General features: G+C 47.8%; 1 protein-coding gene across 4 annotated transcripts; it reads left to right on the forward strand.

Annotated features, from left to right (window-relative positions):
* Positions 1-6141: 6141 nt before the first annotated feature.
* CX3CR1 (C-X3-C motif chemokine receptor 1) lies at positions 6142-23236 on the forward strand. 4 transcript variants are annotated; one of them, XM_070492437.1, is made up of 5 exons: positions 6187-6386; positions 7138-7277; positions 8144-8501; positions 8853-9018; positions 20299-23236. In XM_070492437.1, exons 4-5 carry the CDS (start codon positions 9016-9018, stop codon positions 21376-21378), a joined length of 1083 nt encoding a protein of 360 aa, XP_070348538.1. In that variant the 5' UTR covers positions 6187-6386; positions 7138-7277; positions 8144-8501; positions 8853-9015; the 3' UTR covers positions 21379-23236. The 4 variants fall into 4 exon arrangements, with proteins under 4 accessions (XP_014715110.1, XP_070348538.1, XP_070348537.1 ...); XM_070492438.1 differs by having other exon boundaries at positions 6235-6386; positions 8144-8328; XM_070492436.1 differs by having other exon boundaries at positions 8144-9018.
* Positions 23237-23716: the final 480 nt, after the last annotated feature.

A 23716-nucleotide genomic window follows, 5' to 3' on the forward strand; every position in this document is an offset into this window, starting at 1 on the left:
ATGCTTAATAAATACCTGATGGCTGAGTGAGTGATACAAGTGAGCCAGGTTAGTGATGCGTGGCCTATGGACAAAAATGCCGTGCACAATAGCGGTGGTGGTTGCCAATAACCATATAATTGTGTGCAAATGATGACTTTTTTGGAATAAAGGGGCACTTTTGCTTTAGTTTGCAATGAGCCTTTAGGACTTCTGCCTCAACCTATTGAGGTTTAGAAATAACGCAACCCAAATGAGACTCCTGGAGAAGAATGACACACACATTTTCTTTTTAAAAAATTTTCCAGTATTTATTTATTTCCAGCTTTATCAGGGTATAATTGACATATAAAGCTCTGTAAGTTTAAGCTGTACACTGTGTTGATGTGATACACCTATATATTGTAAAGTGTTTACCACAGTGAGGCTGGTTAACACATCCTCACATAATTACCACTCTGTTGTTGTTACGGTGAGGACGTTAAACTCACAGCAACTGTTAAGTGCACAAGACAGTGTGGTTAACTACCTTCACCACGCTTTCTTTGATCCCTGGAACTTACTCATCTGAAAACTGAAAGTTTGTATCCTTTGACCAACATCTCCCCATTTCTCTCACTCCTCAGCCCCGAGAAACCATGACTCTGTTTCTCTGAACTTGACAATTTTCTATTCCACGTGTAAGTGAGATCATACACTGTTTGTCTTTCTCAGACAGACATATTTTCACATACAAATCACAGATGGATTTTATTTACTTAAAAAAACACACTAATCATCACACACACGTGAGCTTTAGATATGACAAAATGTTGCCTAATTCACCTCCGAAATGCTCCGTGTGGAGAGATGTCGCAATATAACCAAGTTGCTGGATGTATGATTTCAACAAATGTGACTTCTTTATGGAACCCAGACATACACTTAAGCTGTAGGACATGTACTGGCTTCAGGAAACGTAATTTATTAGCCTCTTTTGCAAGCGGGTTAAATTGACTTGACATTGCAGATTTACAAAATCTTGATCATTGATCTAGAACACTTTTGAAAAGGGAACTTTTAAGTGAATTTTCCATTTAAGCTATTCAACCTGTTGAAAGATATGCCTCCTCGTGCCCAATCCAGATTTGAGGCTATTCCAAACTTGTGTGAAGTCAATGTGCTAAAGTACTAAAGGTCTGTTTACCAACTAGCATGTTGGAAACTTTGAAGTAAGCCTGGCTCTGTCTGAGCTGAAATGTTACTGCAGCTTCTGCCACAACAAGTATATTGACTGAATAAAATGACTCGGCATGGCTCCCTGGACACCAAACCCTCCCTTCCTGCCAATTTGTCACTTGAGGACGGAACACTTACTCTATCAACTACATCCGCAGGGCAGTAAACAGTCAGACAAATGACTACAGCCAAGGACGGACCCAGATCTTCATTGCCTTCCAAAGTGGGTAGAAATTTCACTGTGATTTACCCAGAACTGATTCTTTGGGTGCTAGTTCAAGCAGAAATAAATATTGATATTCTATTTTGGAGTTTAGATTAGAAGCTGGCTCTGAATAAAACACAGATTACTATATTGTAACAAGATGTTTTTTTGCTACAAAAGAGTAAAAGTCTGTAAAAGTCCCTACGAAGAGGGCTTCTCTCTCTAACAGGGTGACTGTGGCGCGAACCCGCTCCCGTCTGGTTTGCCTGTGTTCCCCTGCAGCCACAGCTGCAACTGCACGCTGTCTAAATTTTCCATGACAACAGCAGCCAAACAACTGCTCGTTTCGGATATTCTGAATGCTACGAAATTAGCCGGCCAAATGTTTCTTTCATAGCCTTTGCTGTCCTTGCACTTTATAAGGCACTTTTGAGACAAGTGTTAGCCACTTCAGGTGGAATGATTGGTTCTGAAAGATTAAACGGGGACCTGAGGCATCTAAATTTTTGGTTCAGGTCCGTCTAACTGAGGAAGTTTATCAGGAGCTAACTTGGCTGCACTGGACCCGAATCCCACCCTCTGTTTGCGGTCCAGTTGTAGTCTTCTGTTGAACAGGATCCACTTCAGCCCCAAAGCACACTATGATCCCATAAAATTACCTGATGTTAGTTTCTTAGGGTCAGGTGCACTTGTGCAAACTAGTGCAAGTCAGCCGCCGAATTTGTTCCTCCACCTTTGTACTTCGTTACGAACGCCTTGGTTTTTGTTATCGTTGGAATGACAGTGTCTGAAATAAAGATGATCTTCTTGGAAATATGACTGGAGGAGATCTGTCACTTCTGTAGTCACTGATGTCACATATAAGGTCACCCTGCAGGTTCACTTATTCCCTGGGCAGCTGGCTAAACTGACAGCTGATTTTCAGTACCTGATCCATGGTGGGGACCCAGGAGTTCTGCTATTTTCTTGCCCCTGGGTATGGAGCATTATATCATCCATACAGTGACAATAGAAAAAGCTGCTTAAAGGACACCGTTTGTGAGAGACAACTATTATTTTATTTTTTTCTTAGAGCAGACCCTCCAGAACATCAGAAAGCAATACAAAGACATCCTAGGAGTTAATTGGAATTACTTATGTAGTTCAAAGGGCTAAAATGGACATATTTTTATAATCCAAGTTTGTAGTTAATTCATTCATTTTCCGTTATTCTCCATTAGTAAATTCTATGTCGTTGGGAACACAGTAAATTTAGGGGGAGTGGAACAGATTTTTAAAAATATTGTTAAGAAAACAGTTCAATGACGTCAAAAAATGTTTTATCCAAAATAATTCTGAAGTTCTTTGCTGGGTCCTGTTACGCTTGTACCAAAGAGGAATGCTTTGTATCACTGCTGAGCAGAATCTATGAAACAAGCCTAGGAAATTGCAACAAATAATGTTAAAATGTAAACGTTAGGACAGAGGGAAATTGTAAATGGCGTTTATTTTGTCTAGATTTACTACTTTCCAATTTTCTACGCCTGATCTTTTCTTCTCTTAGGGGGAGAAGAGGAAAGAGAAACTTCTTTCTGCTTCTGAAATCTCCTAGCATATTGCTGTGGACTTGTCCATGGCATAACAGTCTTTAAAATCTCCCTGGTTCCTCAATATGCCCGATCTTTTACCAGTTCTGTGCTTTCTCCTTTAGCAAAGCCCCTCCTCTCTTCTGTTCCCCACTCCCTCGACACCTCACTGCTCTCCCTGCCTGTGTTTGGAATCAGGAAGCTCAATCCTCACTTGATCCCTTTCCAGTGTGGCTTAGGACCCATTGCTCTTTTCTCCTCATTTCATCATCTGAAAATGGGGATAGTAATACCTAACTTGAAGGTGAAGACCACACAGAGATATTACTAATGTCAGTGTAGCTGGCGCGCTTCCTGGCACGGAGAAGCATTTGATATAATTGGCTCCTCCCTTCACACAGCAGCCTTCCCTCACATCTGTTCAACCACTGGTTCATTCTTCTGATGACGTCAGTTTGGTCCTGTTAGTCCCTAACCCCAGGCTCTAAAAATGAGACACAGCCGAGCTGTGTGATCAAGAGCGCAGACAAAGGTCTCTCAACCTGCTTTTCATTATCACCCCCCAACAAGTCTTTTTAGACATCATATTCTTAATCGCCTCTCATGAAATTTTAATGACATAGATATGCTGTCTATCTGTTTATGTCCTGTGCATATACCTGTGCTTTAGACAATTTTCACCCCTCTAGGAGCAGTGTGGCCCCCACTGAGAATGTGTGGCATAAGTTATGAAAACTAAGTGCTAAATTCAAATCCTGGCACTGCTACCTGTAAGCCGTGTGGCCTGGAGCCAGTTACATAACCTCTCCTGGCCTCAGTTTCCTCCCCTGTAAAATGACGATAATGATAGGACCTGCTTCTGGGGTCACTGGGTGACACGAGTTCACATGCATCGAGGACTCAGAACATTACCTAGCGCATACCCCATGTTGCATAAGGGTTTGCTGTGATTAGCCCCAAAGCTCCCACAGCCCGTAGCTAAAGTACAAATATTTAGCCTGGTAGTCAAGGCCTAATCATACTTACTTCCCTTTGCTGTGTCTCTCCCACAAAGCTTTACTCAAAACAAGTCTCCAGTCCTCACCTGCCTTGTGTGTCCGTGCCCATCACGGCCAGGCTGTTCCCATCATCCTCACGGCCTCTGTGCCATGGCTTTTGCCACTAAGCCAGTCCAGCACACCCTCATCCCCCTACCCAACAGAAACCGGGCTATCCTCGGCATTTACTGTCTCAACTGGAAGAGAAGCTGAGGGTGATAAAGAACTTGTAAACAAGTGTAGGGGAGGAAAAATTATTCTGACCCTTCGTTGGCTTCTGCTGGTTTTCCCAGGATCCCATCCACAGGCTCCAAGTGGGTAAGGTGTCTCAGAGGTCCTATCTGAGTCACCAGAAACTGCAGGGGTGGAGAAGTCATTTTCCCTCTACCCGTCTGAGTTCTCGACTGAGAACCCTGTAATGAAAGACAGATGAACAAGAGAGAAACAGTCATAAGTTTGTTTACGTGGATATGTGAGAGATACCCAGGGGAAAGTGAGTAACTCCTCGAGGTGGCTTGGAATTCAGGCTTAGAAACCAGCTTAACAGGGAAAGGGCAGGGGGATATAGACAATTTAGGAGCGAGTAAGTGATTTTTAGGAAAGATGAACGGGCCCTTGGATGAGCAGATGGGCGGTATAATAGTTGGTGTCAAAGTGTGTCTGGGTGTGATGTGGACTTCTAGTCTCCTCTCCTCTGACAAGAGTCAACCTCCCTGGATGGTGAAACTCGCAGGGAGGAGATTTATGACAATTGAATTCCTTTTGCAGATTCTGTCTTTAGGCAGATGGGGAGAGTTCAGAGAAAGCCTCTCCCTGTGTTTGCTCTTTTTCAAGTGCCTATATCTCAAAATAATCAATATGCCAAAGCGGCTTATTTTGGGGTGGTGTATTCTGCTCCCCTTCATAAGGACTGACTCAGACAAAGGGTGGTCTAAGGAATGGGCGGCATGCAGAATGAGAGGACTGGGAGGGGTGAACAGGGGTCCGGGGAGGAGAAGGTCCCGAGGCAGAGCCAGAGACGCATTTACTGAGGCCTGTGGAGGTGGGGAGGGGGATAGCCACCAAGGCCCTCCAGCCTCGCTGACGAGAAGAGTGGCAAGAATGTAAAGCTCGGCTGCTCTGCTCATCCCTTGGCTCATTTCTCAGTGTGGCGTTTGCAGCCTGAGGGATGAGGTGATGTTTCTCTCAGGGCCAAAGAGCAGGCTTGCTCACCGCTTGCTATAAAATGCCGTGTTCCCCAAGCTCAGGGTTCCTCTCCAGTCAAGCAAACTCCTTCGTGTGCGGATGTCCACCTGGGCCCACCACTCACTCTGTGGGATTTGGGAGGGAGGGGAACTGACACATATATGCTGCTCGCTGGGCCATGAGTCATAAAGTCCTGTCTTCTGCCAGCATCTGTGGAACAGTAAAGGCTTACGTGTTAGCTTCAAAGGAGGTAAAATTGAATCCCACACTCACTAGCCAGGTGAGTTGGGAAGGGAAGAGCAGCTCCACTGCACTGGCCGGGTGATGGTCTGAGGAAGGGGTGGAATCATGTGAAGGCCGTGCTCACAAGCCCAGGGACTTGAACTGACAATGAGCAGAATCTTGGAGGGTTTAAGTCTGCAGTTTGGGTTTTAGAAAGAGCTCCCTGACTTCTGGATGGAGAATGGTCAGGGGGGTAAATGGGGAGAGGCATGGAGGACATGGATGGGCATCAGAGGTCATGTAAGCTCTGGCTGGAGACGGAGATGTGGGAATCAGATCACAGAGGTGGTCACTGACATGGGGTGAATGAGATTTTCCAGGAAGAGTATGTGACCAGAAGAGAGGCAAAGTCTTGGCCAGATCCCAGAGAGAAGCAGGAGGCAGCAGGAGGGGCATCAAAGGTGGGACAGGGGGCTGAAGCATCTGGCCCCGCTGGGTGGACCCTGAGACAGGTGGCCATGGGGTGAGGATGAGAAAGGGCCCGTATCAGAGAGTGGTTTGAGGGGCTGCAGCCTCCTGGCCAAGGACAGAGAAAGGTGGCCTAGCACTGAGGCCAGGGGCAGACAAGGAAAGGAAACTGGCCTTGGACTTCCTCAAACACCAGCAGGTCGCCAGCCCTGTGGCACTGCAGTTCCAGCCCACAGCTCTGTCCTGGCTGGGTGTGACAGGTACTGAGGAGGAGGCCAAGCAGGGAGCACACAGTACACCCTGCCCACAGGAGCCCACAGCGACCAGAGCTAAGGAAATGCAGGGGCACAGGCCACACGTGGGCAGAGAGGAGCCAGGAAAGGCCTTGGAGGACCCCCTGACCATTTAATAAATGTGTGCTGAGTGTCTACCAGAGCTGGACCCTGGCGAGGCCCTGGGATGGAGACGGACCAGAAGCAGCATTTGCCTTGAACAAGAGTCAGGCAGGTAAGGAAGCGATGGGAAGGCAATGAGGCCATCGTGGTTGAGATTCGCCTGGGCAAGGAGCAGGAGCATGGCCTGGAAAAGTCAGGGCCCAGGTGGACTCCCCATCCTCTGGAGCGGGGCCAGCAGTGACAGACAGTGCGGAAAGGAGCCTGGGCCGGTTTGTGGGTGAAGCCTGCGCTCATCAGAAATGTAACGGGCTTGACCGAAATGTTTAGGGAGCCACTAATGCCTTGAAGAGGGAAGTGAGAAAAAAATATTTATGAACTATCTACCAGGTGCCAGGCACTCACTAGGTGCTTTCTGTGCCAACATTTCTCAAACTCAATGTGCTTACCCATCTCCTAAGAAATTCATTAAAATGCAGAGTGGAATTCAGTGGGCTAGGGTGGGACCTGCAGTGCTGTGTTTCTAACGAGCTCCCAGCTGGGACCACTCTTTGAGAGAGAAGCTGTAGCTCATTTCATCTGCACCCCAATGCTGTCTGGTGAGTGTGATGGGCTCCCTTTTATGGGCAGGAAAACTACAGCTCGGTGGGCACACCTTAAAGAGAGCTGCGCTGTTCCCTGCCCTCCACCCGTGTGGGGGTAGATCACACAGCCCCCAAATCATTACTCCCTCCAACCCCCTTGGGGTCTCCCCCAGGCTTGGGTCTTCCAGGTTTGTGAATTCAGACCCTCCTGTCACCAGCTGGCTTCCAGCCTGGACCTCTGAGCTTGCTGGCAGCAGCATCTAAAGATAGTCTCCCTCACAGGAAACTAGATACTATTGGCTGACTCTGCAAATAAAGATGCCTTCAGAAGGAGTGAAAGGGAAATACTCTCTGGCAGAGTCTGCGTGGGACAGGGTGGCTGACTGGCACGTCCAGAGGTTCCCTTCCCAGGCCCAGCCCAGGTAGGAGCAGAGGACCCAGTCAGCACCTGTGGGCGTGCTGGGCGGGGCACTGTGGTCAGAAGTCAGGGTGGGCTAATGACGCTGGTATGCTCTACATGCAACCAGGGAGACCAATTTCCTAAGGATGCTGCAGCCTGTATGTCCAAGGGGCTGGAGTAGTGGCGGGCAGTGAGTGATTAGATCATTTATGACACACTCGACATGATGGAATATGACTGGAAGCATTAATAATTACATCTTAGGGACATGGAGAAATGCTCATAACTTATTAACTAAAAAGAGCATCATTTAAAATTGCATCTAGATGTTATGTGGAATTATTTTTAATGTTTTAAGGTGATAAATAGTATTTATCTTTTGTAAAGAGTCCTTATTCTTTCATAGACTTACACTTAACTATTTATGGGTGAAATGCTATGATGTCTGGGTTTATTTTTAAATAATCCGGTAGGCATTAAACGAGAAATACATGAAATATTGACCCTGAGTTGCTAATTGTTGAAGCTGGGTGATAGGTCCCTGGGGGTTCTCTCTGCTTTTATATATGCCTGAAAATTTTATAGTGAAAAGTTTTTTAAATGGCATCTACATTCTAAATATAAATATACCCTATATGAATATAAAAATATGCATGAATATTGGATGGAAAAAGCTAAAAGCTATCTGTAGTTGATGTTGGAAAGTTGGATTGTGGGTAGTTTTGGGGTTTTTTCCTTTTATTTCCATGCCTTTTTATGCCATCCACATTTTTTACAAAGAGCATCAATTGCATTTATAATGAAAACTATTTGAATTAATAAATTGCTGGCACAAATCCCAAGTTCCATTTTGATATGTGCTGTCATAATCGCTGTGACTTTACTCAGGTGAAGAAGGTGTGTGTTGTTGGAAAGCACAGTCTTCAGAGAGAAATTATGAGCGGACACATGGATGGCTGCAAGACAGCAGGGGACACATAGAGGCCCCACTGAGGACTGGCTGGGGCCGTCATTTCTCATGACTTGACTTGTATCTGGCCATCACGGCCTCACAGAGTACTGTGGTCAGCTCCGTAAGTTCACAGCTGGGCCCAGAGAAAGGCCGGGGCATCGGAGGATTTCCCCTAACACCCTCCAAAATGTTCTTTTTCTTTTTTCAAATACCTGAGATGGAAAACTTGAGGTAGAAAAGAACTTAAGGAAAAAAGATTGGACTGTGTGAGAAGCAGGCAAGAGAACTTTCCAGGTGGGCCAGCACTCCCGGGGTCTGTTCAGGGGACAGGTCATCCTGTGCCCAGGGGCACTTGGGAGGGGCTCAGGCTTTGTGAAATGAGGCAGATGGCATCTGGGCTACTGAGCCTTGGGGACCCCTGTGTGTGTTGGGGGGGAACAGGGTGGATTCACATCCTTCGCCTTCCTCTTGGCTTAGCTTTATTCTCACATGGGGACACACGACAGGAAATAGACTCAGCCCAACCCCTTTAGCTCTCAGGCTGTCCTGGCTGTCACCCATACCCTTAGGAAGGGAGGACCAGAGGATGTGTCAACCACATGCCAGCCATACCCCAGCCCTGCTGACAGCTGTCATTCTCCCCAGATGGGGCGGGGAAGATGGCTTGACTTTGGACTGAAGTCCTGGCTCTGCACGTGACCTTGCTATGAACCTCAAGCCCTGCTTTTAACATGGAAATTGACCATGAGTTGATAATCGCTGAACCTGGGTGACGGATACACGCTAAGTTTCTGTGAGGATTAAGGGCATGGTATGTACAGTTCCAAGCACACTGCTTAGCTCATGTTTGTTGCTCGAGAAGCAACTTGTGTTGTCGTTATGGGAAACAGAGGCTCAGAAAGTTTGTGCTCCTGAAGATCATTGACTGCTTTCAGATGAGGTTGTGAGAGGCAGGAGAGGAAGGGGTATGCCACAGCTGACTCATCCAAGACCAACACCCATTCCCTTCCCCACCCCCCAGCCCCCACCCCTGAAGAGGCACCCCATTCCCAGCCTGGCTGGGCTGCAGAAGAACAGCAGTGTCAGAGACCCTGGCCTCAAAGAACCTCCTTGCCAGGATCTGAGACATTCAGCTGCCCCCTCCCCAACCCCGTGTCTGACCTGGACAGAGTCCTCAGCTGCCCCCATTTTAATCAGACTCAAGCTTTTTCCCCTTGAAGATGTTCAGAGGCAGCGGGTGAGCTAGACAGGGAGGGAAATTCCTGCGTTCCATAACAGGTCACGGCTGTGAGGCAGTGGCGCCAAGGTGGCACAGGCCAGGTCTTCGCTGACTTTTCAGAACTTGTTCTGATTCCCAGCAGCACAGGCCAGGATTACAAGGGCTCGTGCTCTTTTGCATCACTCACCCTGCCCAGGACAGCAAGGGCACGTTGAGGCTTCCAGCTGAACCCTGATCCTGCCTGCCCTCCTTGGGGGCTCAGAATGCCCTGGCTGCCACGAGGGCTGGAATTCTCGCAGCTCTCCAACCACCACATCTTTTTGGCCCAAGTGCAACTATTTTGGATTGTGAGTCTTGGTAGGGAAGAAACCCTATATCACATCTCCTTAAATCCCCTCCCAGGCCCTCTTTGTCCTTTTCCTTAAATCTATGTTCATCATGAAATATAACATAGTCAAAGAATAGTGTACAGGTTACCAACTTATTATAAATTGATCTCCCACCTAACCGCCATCCAAGCAGTAGGAGAGAACTGGGCCAACCTCCCCAGCCTCCCTCAGGTCCCTTCCTGACCAACCCCACCCCAGAAGTCACCCCAATCCTGACTTTTATGGTCGTTGCTTCCTTGCTGGTCCTTATGGTTTTACCACCTAGATATGCACCCTAAACAAGATGAATTATCTTTGCCTGATTCTGACCTTCATATACCTAATTCATACAGCACATCTGCTTTTTGGTCTGCATTTTAAAAATGCATCCATGTAGTAGGAGATGTAGGCGCACACACGAAATTGTGCACAGCAGCGTTGTTCACAGTGGCGCCAAGCTGAGAGCCACGCTGGTGTGCAACAGCAGAATAGATAATAATCGTGAACACACACAGTGGAATCCTGTACAGCAATGACAGCGAACAGACCCCAGCCACAGCAATAGCATGCATGAGAAGCTTCCAGAAATGCTGAGATGAATTTAGAGATAGATGCAAAATTGGTCCATATCCACATAGCAGTGACCAAATGAACCTCCACCAGACACAATTTCTACATCCATGAACAAGAGCTATTACACAACTATCAGTCTCCTACAACGTACACAGCTGTAAATTAACTGAAACAATGAAAGGGAGAGATGGGGGGTGCTAGATAGAAGACTCAGTAATTTTTTTTTGCCTATTTCAAAGTCTTTTTTAGTTTTTCCCCACAGTTCCTTAGTGGGGAATTGGAGGCCCCTTGCTTTACCACGCTTCCGCCTTCGCAGCCTCAGCTCTCTCTGCATCCTTACCTGAGCCCTGTGCTCACACTGAGCGGGACTTTCCTGAATGCTCTGGGAACATGTTGACCCCTTCTAACCCCAACATCCTCACTTCCTTCCTTTTCTAGTGTATTCCCTCGCACCTCCTCTGCCTGGCCTTGGCCCCAGAAGACATCCCCATGCTCATTCCCTCAGTGCTTTTGACTTCAAACACTCCATTCCCACCTCCACCTTTGTCTATCTGGAAGACACTCCCAGCCTTTAAACTCAGCTTAAATGGCCCAACCTTTGGGTCTCTTATATTCTGTTACTAAACAATAATAAAAATTTACAGAGACTGTATCTTAAACATTTTTTCCTCATAGAATTTAGCACAATGTCTAGCGTTGGGGAAATATAATTAAAAACAAAAGCTCCTCCAACCCAGGAAAACCTCTCCACAAATAGAGAGAGGAAACACTATTATTATTAAATAAGCATTAAACAGAATGTGATGTGCATCGCTTGGCAATCCACGGGGAGATTGCAAAGACAGAAGAACTTCTCACCCTTTTATACAGCCAAGCAGATGCAATCCCTTACATACGTGTTCTCAAGGTGAACAATAACTCGTCCTCATGTGAGAGGCCTTGACAGTCACACACGGTCCATCCTGACTTTCCCGTGGTAACTGGGGTCACCATCTGTGTTAGCCGATTGGCTTCATCCAGGGAAGCAGCCGACTTCTCATCTGTCTATGACAGGAGGTGGTTTTGCAACTTGCAGTAAGGCGCCTGCCGGCGGCAGCTCCCTGCCCTCCCCAGGAACTGGGAGATGGGGTGCTAGCTCTCAGTGTTTACATTTCAAAGAGATGGTTCCCAGGTCCTTGAGAAAGACATTCCTGGCTCATACAGCTGAGGAAAGAACCCATCACATTTTCAAAAGCATATGTATCCACATCTCAAAGAGAGAGGGACCTGCTTACAATGACAAGTTTTCTAAAGCAGATGCTCTAAGAAAAAGGAGGCCAGGGAAATCTCTTTATTTTCAACAGGGAGAATTCAGCCTCTTATCTTTAATTTTTATTTGTCCTTACACTAGCATATGGTAAAGATACTTAATAGATATTGACTTGATTAATAATTAACGAACAAGTCCATCTTCTTCAATTATTAAAAAAAAAAATCTTGAAGCATCTCTTTTCGAAATGTCACACTTCGCTTTGACAGAGAGAAATACTGCAGGGGACTTTGAAGTGGAAAGGAGAGGGAGGGGTGTCAGTTCCAGAACAGCTGCAGGTCCTGTAAAGCGGTGGCTCACGGAGCAGAGGGGCCTGAACGCCTCAGGAATGGTCGTCACCTGTTGCTGGTTTTGGCTTGGGGTGTGCGTTTGCACCGTCCCCCCACCCCCATTTAAAATGCGGTGGGTGAGTAATGTGAAGTTGTTTTAGGCAGACTTGTTGCTGCAGGAATAGAAATCTACTCACTTACTTGTGCAGGGGATGGGGTGCAAGTTGTAAAAGGTGCTCTTATAGCTCCTTAGTGTGGAATTCAAAGCTCCTCCCTCTGCCCCTCTGCTGCCTTCTCAGCTTAGCTCTCTTGGCATCCTGAGGAGTGTCTGTTATAAAAATAACAGTCCTGTAAATGGGAAAACCATCAGGACCTGGTCAAACTCAGGGTCCCAACAGCAGCAGGTGTGAGCTTGGGGCCAGACTGAGGACCTTCCTGTCTAGTACAAGATGAAGCTCAAGACTTGTCAGGACTGGAAACCCCCTGATCCATCCAGCTCCCTGTCTCTAGTCGGAACCTCATCTGAGGGCTCACAGGCTGCAAGCCCAGAAGCTTTATGTTCCCTGGGCAGGTTGCTGAGCAGCCACTTCTGTGGACACTCGGTCACACGTTCACTGACCTGGGACTCATGTTGCTCCTTAAGATTGTTTCCTTTTGTTCAGCTCTTGCTGGAAAATTGAGCATGCCAGAGCTGGCCAGGCCCTTAGAGATGATCTGGTCCGATGCTTTCATGTCACACATCAAGACACTGAGGTAGGGCTGGAAGTGAGCTGCCCAGGGTCTCCCAGCCGTCTGCGGAGTGTGGGCCCCTATGAAGTACCTGGCTCTGAAAAAATCACCATGTATTTGAAGATAGGAAATAAGCTGACCCTTCAGCCTTCAGCCCTTTCTTCTCCAGAGAAAAGGATCCCAATTTCTTCACCATCATTGGTGAGAGCTAGATTCTGGGGGTCTGGCAGTGACGACCACCTACTCATGGCTGGAGAGGCAAATAATATCCCCCCTCCATTTCCCGCCCACCGTTTCACCGCGAGTCAGCCTCCTGGGTTCTGAGTCTAGAAGGGAGAAACCCAGGAGGAGTGTTCAGGGTTTCATCGTGGATCACCTTCTTTCTAGGAGGGCTGCTCCACTATTCTTCAGTTCGAGTTCTGGAGAAGTGGCCTGTGATAGCCTGCAGATTTCCCCTCCAAGACGGAAAGCATTGAGCAGTGCAGGGAGCGTGGCTTTATGGAGAGACGCATCTGGGTTGAAATCCTGGCTCTCTCTCTTCCTTGTGATGCGGGCTCGACGAGCTGAGGAGTCGAAAGAAAGATTTCTTGGACTGTCAGGGTCTGGCAGTAGTGCTCTTTTATTCAGAGAATAGCATGGAGCAGCATGGGGACAGAACCCATGGGCGGGAAGAGCTACAAACATGGGTTGAGGGTAGGGCTAAATTTAAGGCATAGGTATGTGAGTTCTCACTTTACAAGATAAAGGAAAGATTATGTAAAAAAAAAAGTCATTAAAATGGTATCAGTGCAGGTGGGGTCTGGTCTGGTTATTTGGTGGTCATATAACTTTTGGTAAGAATCAGATCGGATCAGGTCAGGACATCCTATGCTTCTGGGAGGATGATATAGATCGGTATGTAGGGCAGGACGCCTTGGGCTTTTCTCCCTGGGGCAGCCTTGATCCTCATCACTTGGACGAGTTATCTCCATCTCTCCGGGCTGCTGTTGGTTACTTTGTTCAGTGGAGATAACCATTTCTCGTGAGAGCTTCTGGAGAGAATGAAATGGGATCTTGTGTATGGAGCATGACACTTAGTAGGCACCCGGGAATGGTAACCTCCTCTCTTTCTAAAGTGGGGTTTCTCTGAGGTTAACCTCAGATTCTGGAACGTCAGTAGCACAATGGCTTCCCTAGGGGAAGAGCTGGGGTCAGGACTTAAGCAATTGCGGAGTTTCATTTGGTGCAAAGGAAAACAATTAAACCCCACAATTTTCTTAGCGTTAGACTGAACCTCAAACCCAGTCTTCACTCAAGGCCCTAAAAAGCCATAAACAGAGACCCAGGAGGGTAAAAAAAGAAGAAGATGCAGTGCATCTAGAAAACAGTAAGCAGGACAGGAGGCCAAAAGACAGGGGGAAGCAATATGAAAACGACCTCAGAGAGAAGAAGGAAAAGGATCTGGGCCACCTAATGAGAAGGGAAGTCTAGAAAAGGGAAGCTGGTTGGAAGCAATGGGTAATGATGACCAAAAAAAGTTAAAAAATAAACGAGCTGGCCTGAGAAAAGGAAGTGGCCTGGAGGAAGTAGGAAAGGATCGGCAGGGGAGGCGAGCCACTAATTTTATCCAGCAGGTCATCCAAAATCCATTTCTACTGGGGTATGAAGCCCACGCGCACTCAAAGCTCTGCTTCTAGGTCCAGCTCAAACTCTCCCAGCTCAACACCATTTAGTAAAACCTTGACTTAACAGGGATAGAGGGCGGGGAGGCCTGAGAACAGCCTGGGGGATTTCTGCTCTCGCTGGCTGCTGCCCTGAGCTGTGCAGTGCAGCCTCCGCCGCGGTGCCTTCTTGCAACTTCACCTTGCGTGCAGCCTTCCTCTTGCAACGTGTCTGTAGGAAACCTAGCCAAGCAAACACTGCAAAGGTTTAGCTCTTTGGATTCTTGCACTTGGTTTCTGGTGTCTTCAGGGCCAAGAAAGCCAGTGTCCAACCCAAGTGAAAGCCAATTAGACTCCTGGCAGACCTTTGACCTCCCCTGAAGGCCACCCCTAAGGACTGGCCCTGCTCCCATCTGCTGCCAGGAGGCTCTATCTTCAAGCTCATCTCCCAATCCTGGGACATCTCAGAGGATCCAGAAATAAAAGGTCCACCCAGCTCAGGCCCACCCTTCCTAAAAAGATGCCTTGATGAAGCTGCCAAGCTCAGTGGAATAGATCAGTGAAGATGTCCTTCACCAATGTCAGATTTCTGATGTAGACAGTGCCCTCCCATGCTCTGGGGCTTGCAGCTAACGGGGCTGGGTTTGAACTGGCTCCTGGGTCACCTCTGAGTCACACATTTGAGGTGGCTTCTGGCCCTTGACATTCGCATGGAAGAGAGGGCTGAAACTGCTTGTGCACCAGCTGCCTCCTGATCAGATGCATCCGACAGCCACTCGTTGACAGAGTGTGCTGAGATGGGCAGCTGTGTTCCTAGGTTGTCTTCTCGCGGTGGAGAGGTGGTGGGCCTGTGCTTGTCTCCGGGGCTCTGCACCATAAGGCTGATGCATCGCTTCTTTCGGCGTTTCATTCATTCATTCACTCATGCATTCATTCATTCAACAAGCTAGGCATCCTCTAAGCTCTCAGGTATCAAGGTCCCCTGGCCCATGACAGGAAGGACACCTGTTTCCCTGTAAGCTCCCCTGGGAACGGGGCAATTAAAAGGCTGCTGTCACCATTACTCCCATGGAACTCTTTGAATGAAGGTCTAGGATACAATGTTTATCCTTCTGCAAATCTTCCTGTGGCACTTGCTCTGTGCCAGGCCTTGCCCTCTGCTGAACACTGGCCGACAGAGCTGAAGAGGACACTGTTCTCTTAGGAACTCCCAGTCTGGGGCAAGGAGGATGGGGGAAGGGCCGTAAAGTAAGGTTGGAAAAAAGTGCTGAGGCTGGCCATCTCTATGCCCAAACTGCAGCCCTGCGACATGCCAGCTGTGTGGACTTGAGCAAGTTACTCACCCTCTCTGAGTGCATCTACTTGCCCATAAAGTAAAGATAATAATCCTTTTAGGTGTTGGCTACTGTTTATTGAACACGTACGACATGCTGATGGTTACTGTATTAGGCTACTTGCTAACTTATTTATTTTAATTTTTCATAACCCTTTAGATTTTTGTTTATTTTTATTTTTTAAATTCCAAGTCAATTGATTGAAATTTTTTCCAAGATAGGTAATACGCATATACATTGTAAAAAAATTCCACAGCTTTACAGTGATAAGCCTCCTCTCTCTCATCCTCTAGTCTCCAGTACCCCTTTCCAGCACATTGTTGTCGCCACTAGGAGTGTGTCCCTTCAGAGATACTCAAACCTTATGCAAACACTCACATGCATACATCACTCCTTTCCACAAATGACAGCATACTATATGCACAGTACCTCACCTGGCTTTTTCCACTTATCAGTATATGTTAGAGATTGTTTTATAAAAGAACATATAGATCTGCCTAGTAGTGGAGTTTTTTTGTTTGTTGTTTTTTTTGGTAGTTTGGGGTTTTTTTTTTTTTTTTTTTTTGGTGAGGAAGATTGGCCCTGAGCTAACATCTGTTACCAATCTTCGTCTTTTTGCTTGAGGAAGATTGTCACTGAGTTAACATCTGTGCCAGTCTTCCTCTATTTTGTATGTGGGATGCCACCACAGCATGGCCTGACCAGCAGTGTGTAGGTCCTCACCCAGGATCCAAACTGGTGAATGCCAGCCCCCAAAGCAGAGGGCACAAACTTAACCACTATGCCACTGGGCTGGCACCTGTTTGTTTGTTTTTTAAACACGGTCTTAGTATTCTGTCATTCAGAGTGACCATAGTTTAATTTGATCTGCCCCTAATGATGGACCATGAGTTGGTTCCCTTCATGTACATTTCAGTCTGGCTGCAGTGGCTGTCAGTGTACATGTTTCCTTGAGCATGTGTGTGAGTACATCTCTAGGATAAATTCCCAGTAAGAGATTTACATTTTATTTCATTCTTATGCTCTCAACAAACCTATGAGGTTGTTTTAGAGAGGGAAACTGAGATGGTTGCGTTTATGGCTTTTACCACCTGTTCTGGGTTCTGCTTTCTTTGGTATTCACTGAGTCCTTATGTCTTCTCCCCTCCAGGGTTTGGCTTTGTCTGCGTCATCTTGGGGAAGGGAGAGGGGAAGGGGCACGAGTGTGGATGCGGCCTCAGCCCCACTCCCCCCACTTCTAGCTGTATGATGAGCCAGCTGCTAAACCTTGCTGTGACCCTGCTGAGCGTAGTGTGTGCAAACGGACATGTGAATGGCACGGGGAGTAAGTTCTCTGGAGTGACTGTGCAGTTCCTCAGACTCACATAGGAGCTCATTGAAAGCTGTGCCCCTCCCGTTCCTTCCTCTGTACAAGGTGCAGAATTGCTCATGGCAGGGATCACAATATGCTGCGTGAGCATCCACTGCGTGCATAGCACTCTGCAAGAGCTCAGGCAGAACAGTGGGAGACACGGACGGTTCTGGGGTCTTGGCTGAGGACTCTGAGCCACTAGGGAGCCAGGAAGAGACCGCTGAGTGTTACTGAACCCTCACCTGAGCGAACCCTCAGGATGGCAGGTAGTGGTCCCAAGCTAGACAGATGTTCCCTGACCAGCCATTTTACTCTCAGTAAGCAATGAGACCAATAGTCAGGCAAAATGATCCCTCTGATCGCGTCCCTGAAGTTGCCTCTCATCTGCAGAGGACAGATTGACACAGTCCCTGCAGCTGCCTTCCTCAAAGTCTTTGCCCATTTGCACTGTTCCCTGTTGAGATGAGAAGCCCCTTCATGGCCCCGACTGTGCCTGACTGATCTCCCCATGTGCTCCCTGCCATGCCGAGCCCAGTGCCTGCGGGGACTTCAGATGGTCTGCTGAATGGATGTTGACCCTCCAACCAGGACCACTCCTGGCTTATTTGGCCTTTTGGTGCAAATTAGAGAAGGTGTCCCTGTGCATGTAGCAGCCCTGAGCCAGGGCACCCAGCAAGCAATGGGTGGATTTGGGACCTCCTTACACTCAGCCAGGCAGTCAGTTGTTTATTTCTAACTATCCCTGCCTTCTCCACGCTCTTGTCCCAGCCTACCCCTTCCTCTTATCACAAACATCCCTGAGCCATTCAGGGGGCGGTAAATTAGACACAGGACTTTCCTTTCAGAATTACAATGAGCCTGACAGCTTAGTAAAAGCTCCGTAAATGTTGGCTTACTCCCTCTCCCTCCCCCAAAAAAATCTGAAAAGAAAACATTTTTTATTTCAGGGAAAAAAAAATAAAGCAAACTTTACACAATGGCTAGGGTGGGAGCAAAATGTGAGCATCCACAGGCAGCCTGGATGATCCCACAGGTCCAAAGTGCTTCTGCTCCCTCACCTTGTGCATTTATTGAGTGCTTGCTGTGTGCAACACACTGTGCCAGGTGCTTCCCTCAGAACAGTGCTGTGGGCAGGCATGAGAATGAATCCCAGCCTTGTAGATGAGAAATGTCAGGCTGTGAGGTTCCAAGGTCGCCCAAGGTCACTCGGCCAGAGCGGGCAGATGTGGGATTCAGTCTCAGGAGAGCCCAAGTCACACAGCCCTCACCCTTCCCGCCCACCTCCCTGCCCTCCCTGTCAGTGACCCCGGGATCCTTCCCTGAAGACTTTAGGAGGTCCCTATGTGCAAGGCACAGTGCCAAGAGTGGAAATCTAACTCACCCGTAGCTTTGGCAAAACCGAGCTGATCCCAAAGCACGATGTTCCTGGGCTGCAGGACTGAGCACAGATGCGAAGAGATGCAGAATGACTTTTATTGGCCTTGGGCTCCTCTTGAGGTCAGCTTTGCCAGCTCTTTTCACTGGAGGGCAGACGGGAGAGGGTAGCTAGCCCCAGGCCCCTAACTCATAAGCACCAAGGGCCTGACTATTTATACTCCTCCATGGCTGCATGTCTGTAAGACGTGCCTCTGCAAGAAGCCACTGGCCCCAAGTAGCAATCCCCCTGTGTCCCTATCTCTCAGTTTGAGCCACTTGAAACTGACATATGTGTGGTTCAAAAATGGTTGCTTATCAGCCATTTTATGTGGTTCCACTTAAACATCATTAAGGTCACAGCCAGATGTCCTCTCTAAGAAAAGGGCATTGCAGCCTAAAGCAAACAACACATAGACTTTCCCTCGGGTTCAGAGCTCCATCCCAGCCTGAGACGGCCCAGGTCAGAAAGCCTTGGTCAGCTTCATCCTGGAAGAGTCTGGGTAAGATGCTGACATGGGCCAGGATGCAAAGCAGAGGCTGAGAAGGGAGGAGCAAAGCCCCGGCTGGGTGGGCTCTCACTTTGTCAGACACCATCTCGGTAAAACCAGCAAGGAAAGGATGCAGCGGGGTGTGGACACTCCCTTGGTTAAAGAAGCAAGAGTTTTCTTTTAGTTGCATGGGGAGGGAGGCAGTGACAGCTAGGAGGTGTGTTCTGAATACACCTGGGGTTTCTAAGGGGCCTGTCTGTGGTATCACAAGGAAGAGGAGCGGGCCCCAGAGGACCAGGGCGAAAGTGCTGCCCTTGCAGCCTCTGGAGTGAATGAGGAGTGAGTCCTGGCTGGGAGGAGTTGGGGGGAATGAGATAAGTTTTCCTTCCCAACCTGTGCAGAAATGTTTTATCTTTCAGTTTTTGTTAAGAGAGAAACGGGAAATAAGAAAAGTGGGGAAGTCAGGGTCGAAGTGAAGTACGGGTGGTAGTTATCGGGTTAACTAGCCCCCGGGGGGCAGCCCAGCAGGCTAACTGAACACAGTCCTCCATCATGGACCCATCAGCCCTTCCTGACTGCAAAGGCCCGGGTGATGGCCACACCTTCTCTTCACTTGGAGTTATCGGATGACCAGCCGCTGCAGTTTGCTTAGAACTGAGGAGTTTCTGACATGTGAAACTTCGGTGCTAAAATCACAAAAGTCCTGGGCAAACCAAGATGAGGTAGTCACCCTTGACTGTGTGACTCTATGTCTCACCCCTTAAGGAAGAGAAGGACTTGTTGGTTGCAAGAGGAAGAGGAAAAGAAATGGCTCTCGAAAACAAAGATGAGGGCTTCTGGGCACAGGTCTGCTCAGGGCTCTGGGGAGTGGCTGAGACCTCTCTCTTCAGCCTCGGCTTCGTACAGGAGAAATTAGGGTCCAGAGGGTAGAGGAGGTGGGAATAAAAGGAGGCGCTGGACTGGAGGTGTGAATTACAGCTGCACCTCTCTGCTAAGCCACTGCCTCGCCTCCCCACCCGTAGTCCTCTCCGCTGCTGTCCACGTGCTGGTCAAGCTAGCTACCTTTCAGAGAAACTTTTGAAAAGCAAAGAAAAAACGATGTCTCAAGCTTCAAAAGGCCTAGATTCAAGTGCTCGCTGAGCCATTTACTGTGTGGCTTTGGGCAAGTTACTGAACCTCTCAGAGACTTGGTTTCCTCTTCTGTCAAAGGAGTCTGTTCCAGCCTCACTCAGACACTGTTGTGGGGATTAAACAAGATGGCATGTGTGACACTGGGAAATGTATTGGTCAGACACCCAACCAGTATGTGTTTCTCACCTATGCCTGGGGCCAGACAGAATTCTAACTTTGTTTCTCGAGAACTAATGCTGTTACTTATTTTCCTTTCTGATCCAGGCCCTCACCATGCCCACCCACTTCCCTGAACCAATCTCGGACTATTTTCAGTACGATGAGTCTGCAGAAGCCTGTAACATGGAGGACATCGTGGCCTTTGGGACTGCCTTCCTGTCCGTGGTCTACTCCCTTGTCTTTGTGTTCGGCCTGGTGGGAAATTTGCTGGTGATCTTTTCCCTCAGCAACAGCCGGAAGCGCAAGAGCATCACCGACATTTACCTCCTGAACCTGGCCTTGTCCGATCTGCTTTTTGTAGCCACTTTGCCCTTCTGGACTCACTATCTGAGAAGTGAACAAGGCTTTCACAATGCCGTGTGCAAACTCACCACTGCCTTCTTCTTCATCGGGTTTTTTGGAGGCATCTTCTTCATCACCATCATCAGCATCGATAGGTACCTGGCCATTGTCCTGGCCGCCAACTCCATGAACAACCGGACTGTGACGCACGGCGTCACCATCAGCCTGGGCGTCTGGGCAGCAGCCATCTTGGTGGCAGCACCCCAGTTCATGTTCACAAAACAAAAAGAAAATGAATGCCTTGGTGACTACCCCGAGGTCCTGCAGGACATCTGGCCCGTGCTCCGCAATGTAGAAGCAAATGTTCTTGGCTTCCTGCTCCCGCTGCTCATTTTGATCTACTGTTACTTCAGAATCATGCGGACGCTGTTCTCCTGCAAGAACCGCAAGAAAGCTAAAGCTATTAAACTGATCCTTCTGGTGGTCATCGTATTTTTCCTCTTCTGGACACCCTACAACATCATGATTTTCTTAGAGACGCTCAATCTCTATGACTTCTTTCCGGATTGTGACATGAAAAGGGATCTGAAATTGGCCATCGGTGTGACTGAGACAATAGCATTTATCCACTGTTGCCTCAATCCCATTATCTATGCCTTTGCTGGAGAGAAGTTCAGAAGATACCTTTCCCACCTGTACAGGAAATGCCTGGCTGTCCTGTGCTGTTATTCTGTCGACACCGGTTTCTCCCCGCCTGAGTCACAAACGGGCAGGCGGGAAAGCATTCTGAGCAGCAATTTTACCCACTACACCAGTGATGGAGAGGTGTCCCTCCATGTCTGAAGGGATCCCCAAAGCCTCCTCCCTACAGAGAGCCTGGAGTTTCTGAATCTGACACAGAAGAATGAGGACAGATTTTTTTCGTTTCTTACAAGCAAGAAATGATGGACCCAATGCCTAAAAAAACAACCCTAAGATGTTTTTGAGAATTGTGCTCAAAATTTGAATGATAAAGGGTGGGAATATTTCTTATTGCAAATGTCAAGACTTTTGTTTACAAATGACGAAAATTCAACTCAGACTAGCTTAGCTAAAAAGGAAGTGGTGAGTATTGTTCACACAGCAGCATGGACGGGGGTGGCTGAGCCCTCAGAGTGTGTGGAAACCAGGGCTTGAATCTAGCTAGAATTTCCTCTCTCTGACTCTCAAATATCCCGGGGTGACAGAGCTCCCAGATTCGCATAATGCAGCTTTGTTATCAGAGAGGGACTGAGACCCATTCCTCTAGGGTCTCAAGGTCAAAATTCCTGGGGAAGGGCTCTGATTAGCCAAGTTTGTATCAGATGCCCATCCCTGGACCAGGTGGTGGTATCCATAGGCAAGGGATAGATAAGATGGCAGCTTCCATTCCAAACTCATGGTTAGAGGTGCAAGATGTATTTCCAAGAAGCTGGAGGGGTGGGTGCTGCCCACCAACTTCACCATGTGTCTGGCTCAGCCTCGCCTTGATCATACCAGCCAGCACTTACTGCCAGCCTCCTCTTCCTTAAACTCCCTTCTATCGTGTCCCCAAACCTACAAAGGTTTCCCAGTGCCTGCTGCATCAAATTCAAACTTAAATGCCTGACCTCTGAGACCCTCCATCATGTGGTCCCACCAACAGGTTCCCCATTGTCTCCCATTCCCAAAGGACTGCACCTACCCTGTCAGCCAGGTCTCTCCCATCTGACCTCATGCGTCTCCACCTGCTTCCAGACCCAGAGGGAGAAATAGAAAGAACCCTGGCCCAAACTAAGAAGGGATGATTTCTAATCTCAACTCTATCACTTACCCACTGGGTGGCTTAGGGCCAACTGAGCTTGTTTCCTCATCTGTAGAATGGAGATAATACTTCTTTTTCAGCTAGAGAGTATCCTTTCCAGCATGAAGAAACAGCCACCAACTTTTGCAGGTCCCAACCCTCTTGTCTGGTTCCCAGACTTCAGCTTTCCCCCTACCTGGCACTTAAGCAGTAGTGTTGACAGAGCTTGGAGGAGACTGCAGGCTCTGCTGTGTAATGTAGCCCAGACACAGAGAAGGCTGGTCCCTACCGTGGCACTCAGTGGACACTCCTGGATGTAAGATTGATAGCCTTCCCTGACCCAACCCTCCCAGACTGCCTTGAACGTTCCCTCCCAATCACCTCATGGCAAGCCCCCATCCATCGGGAGAGAACCCCCAATGTTCATGCAACAGTCGATGTGGAGAGCCAGGGTCACAAGAGCAGCTTTCTGTTTTCAGTAAACATTTGAGATGTTCTAAAACTTCAAAGCTTGAAGAACAATTGTAACAATGCTAAAGAAAGTGTCATCTATAACCTAACCATACAACATTTCCATTTGCCCATCCAGACCTTGCTCATCCCCTCACGTGTTTAGAGTTGTACTCATAATGTACAATTGTATAATCTGCCACAAATGGCTCTCTGTTTCCATAGGGTTTTGCAAGGAGCATTTCAGAAGACTTTGCCAGGCTGTGTATTCATTGAAGGCATCTGACTCCTTGCTCTATTTCTGATGCCTCCTTGGCAGTCAGCATGTTTGTTTAACCAATGAGAGAATGAATCATGTTTCATCAAGATCACGTACTGTAATTTGCTCACCATTACTCTGTTGATAAATGTTTCACTTGTTTGCAATATATAGCAAATACCTATTTTAAAGCACTTTTGTCTGTGTAATTTCCTCTCTCCTCTTCAATTATTTCCTTTGGGTAATAAAGACATCTGACCTGAGTCTTTAAGGGTAAGGTGTTCTCTAGGCAAAGGAGGGGAAGCTACTGTAGACTGGTGGATGGTGGATATAAAGGAGACGTGTGAGAGCCTGGGGGTCTTGAGCTCTCAGGAGAAATGTGTGTGAATATTGAAAGGCATTGGGAGCAGAGTGGGTGGCGGGAACCTTCTGGAGCATTGGCTCAAACAACCAGTGGAGGGGGCATTCTCCTCAAGGTGTTCACAAGATTGCTTCCTTATTACTTGGTCTTCATTCCAGCTGTTCAATCATGAAATTTTAAATTGAATTTTAACCTATTTCTGGCCTCCCAAGAAGAGAGAAAAAAATCTTTTGGCTTGAGAAACAAAAGTAGAGGAACAGACACTTTCCTTTCTAGAAAAAAATTAAATTTGTATCATAAGAAACACTCA

This window comes from Equus asinus, chromosome 21, assembly GCF_041296235.1.
Source record: "Equus asinus isolate D_3611 breed Donkey chromosome 21, EquAss-T2T_v2, whole genome shotgun sequence".
Classification (NCBI taxonomy): Eukaryota; Metazoa; Chordata; class Mammalia; order Perissodactyla; family Equidae; genus Equus; species Equus asinus.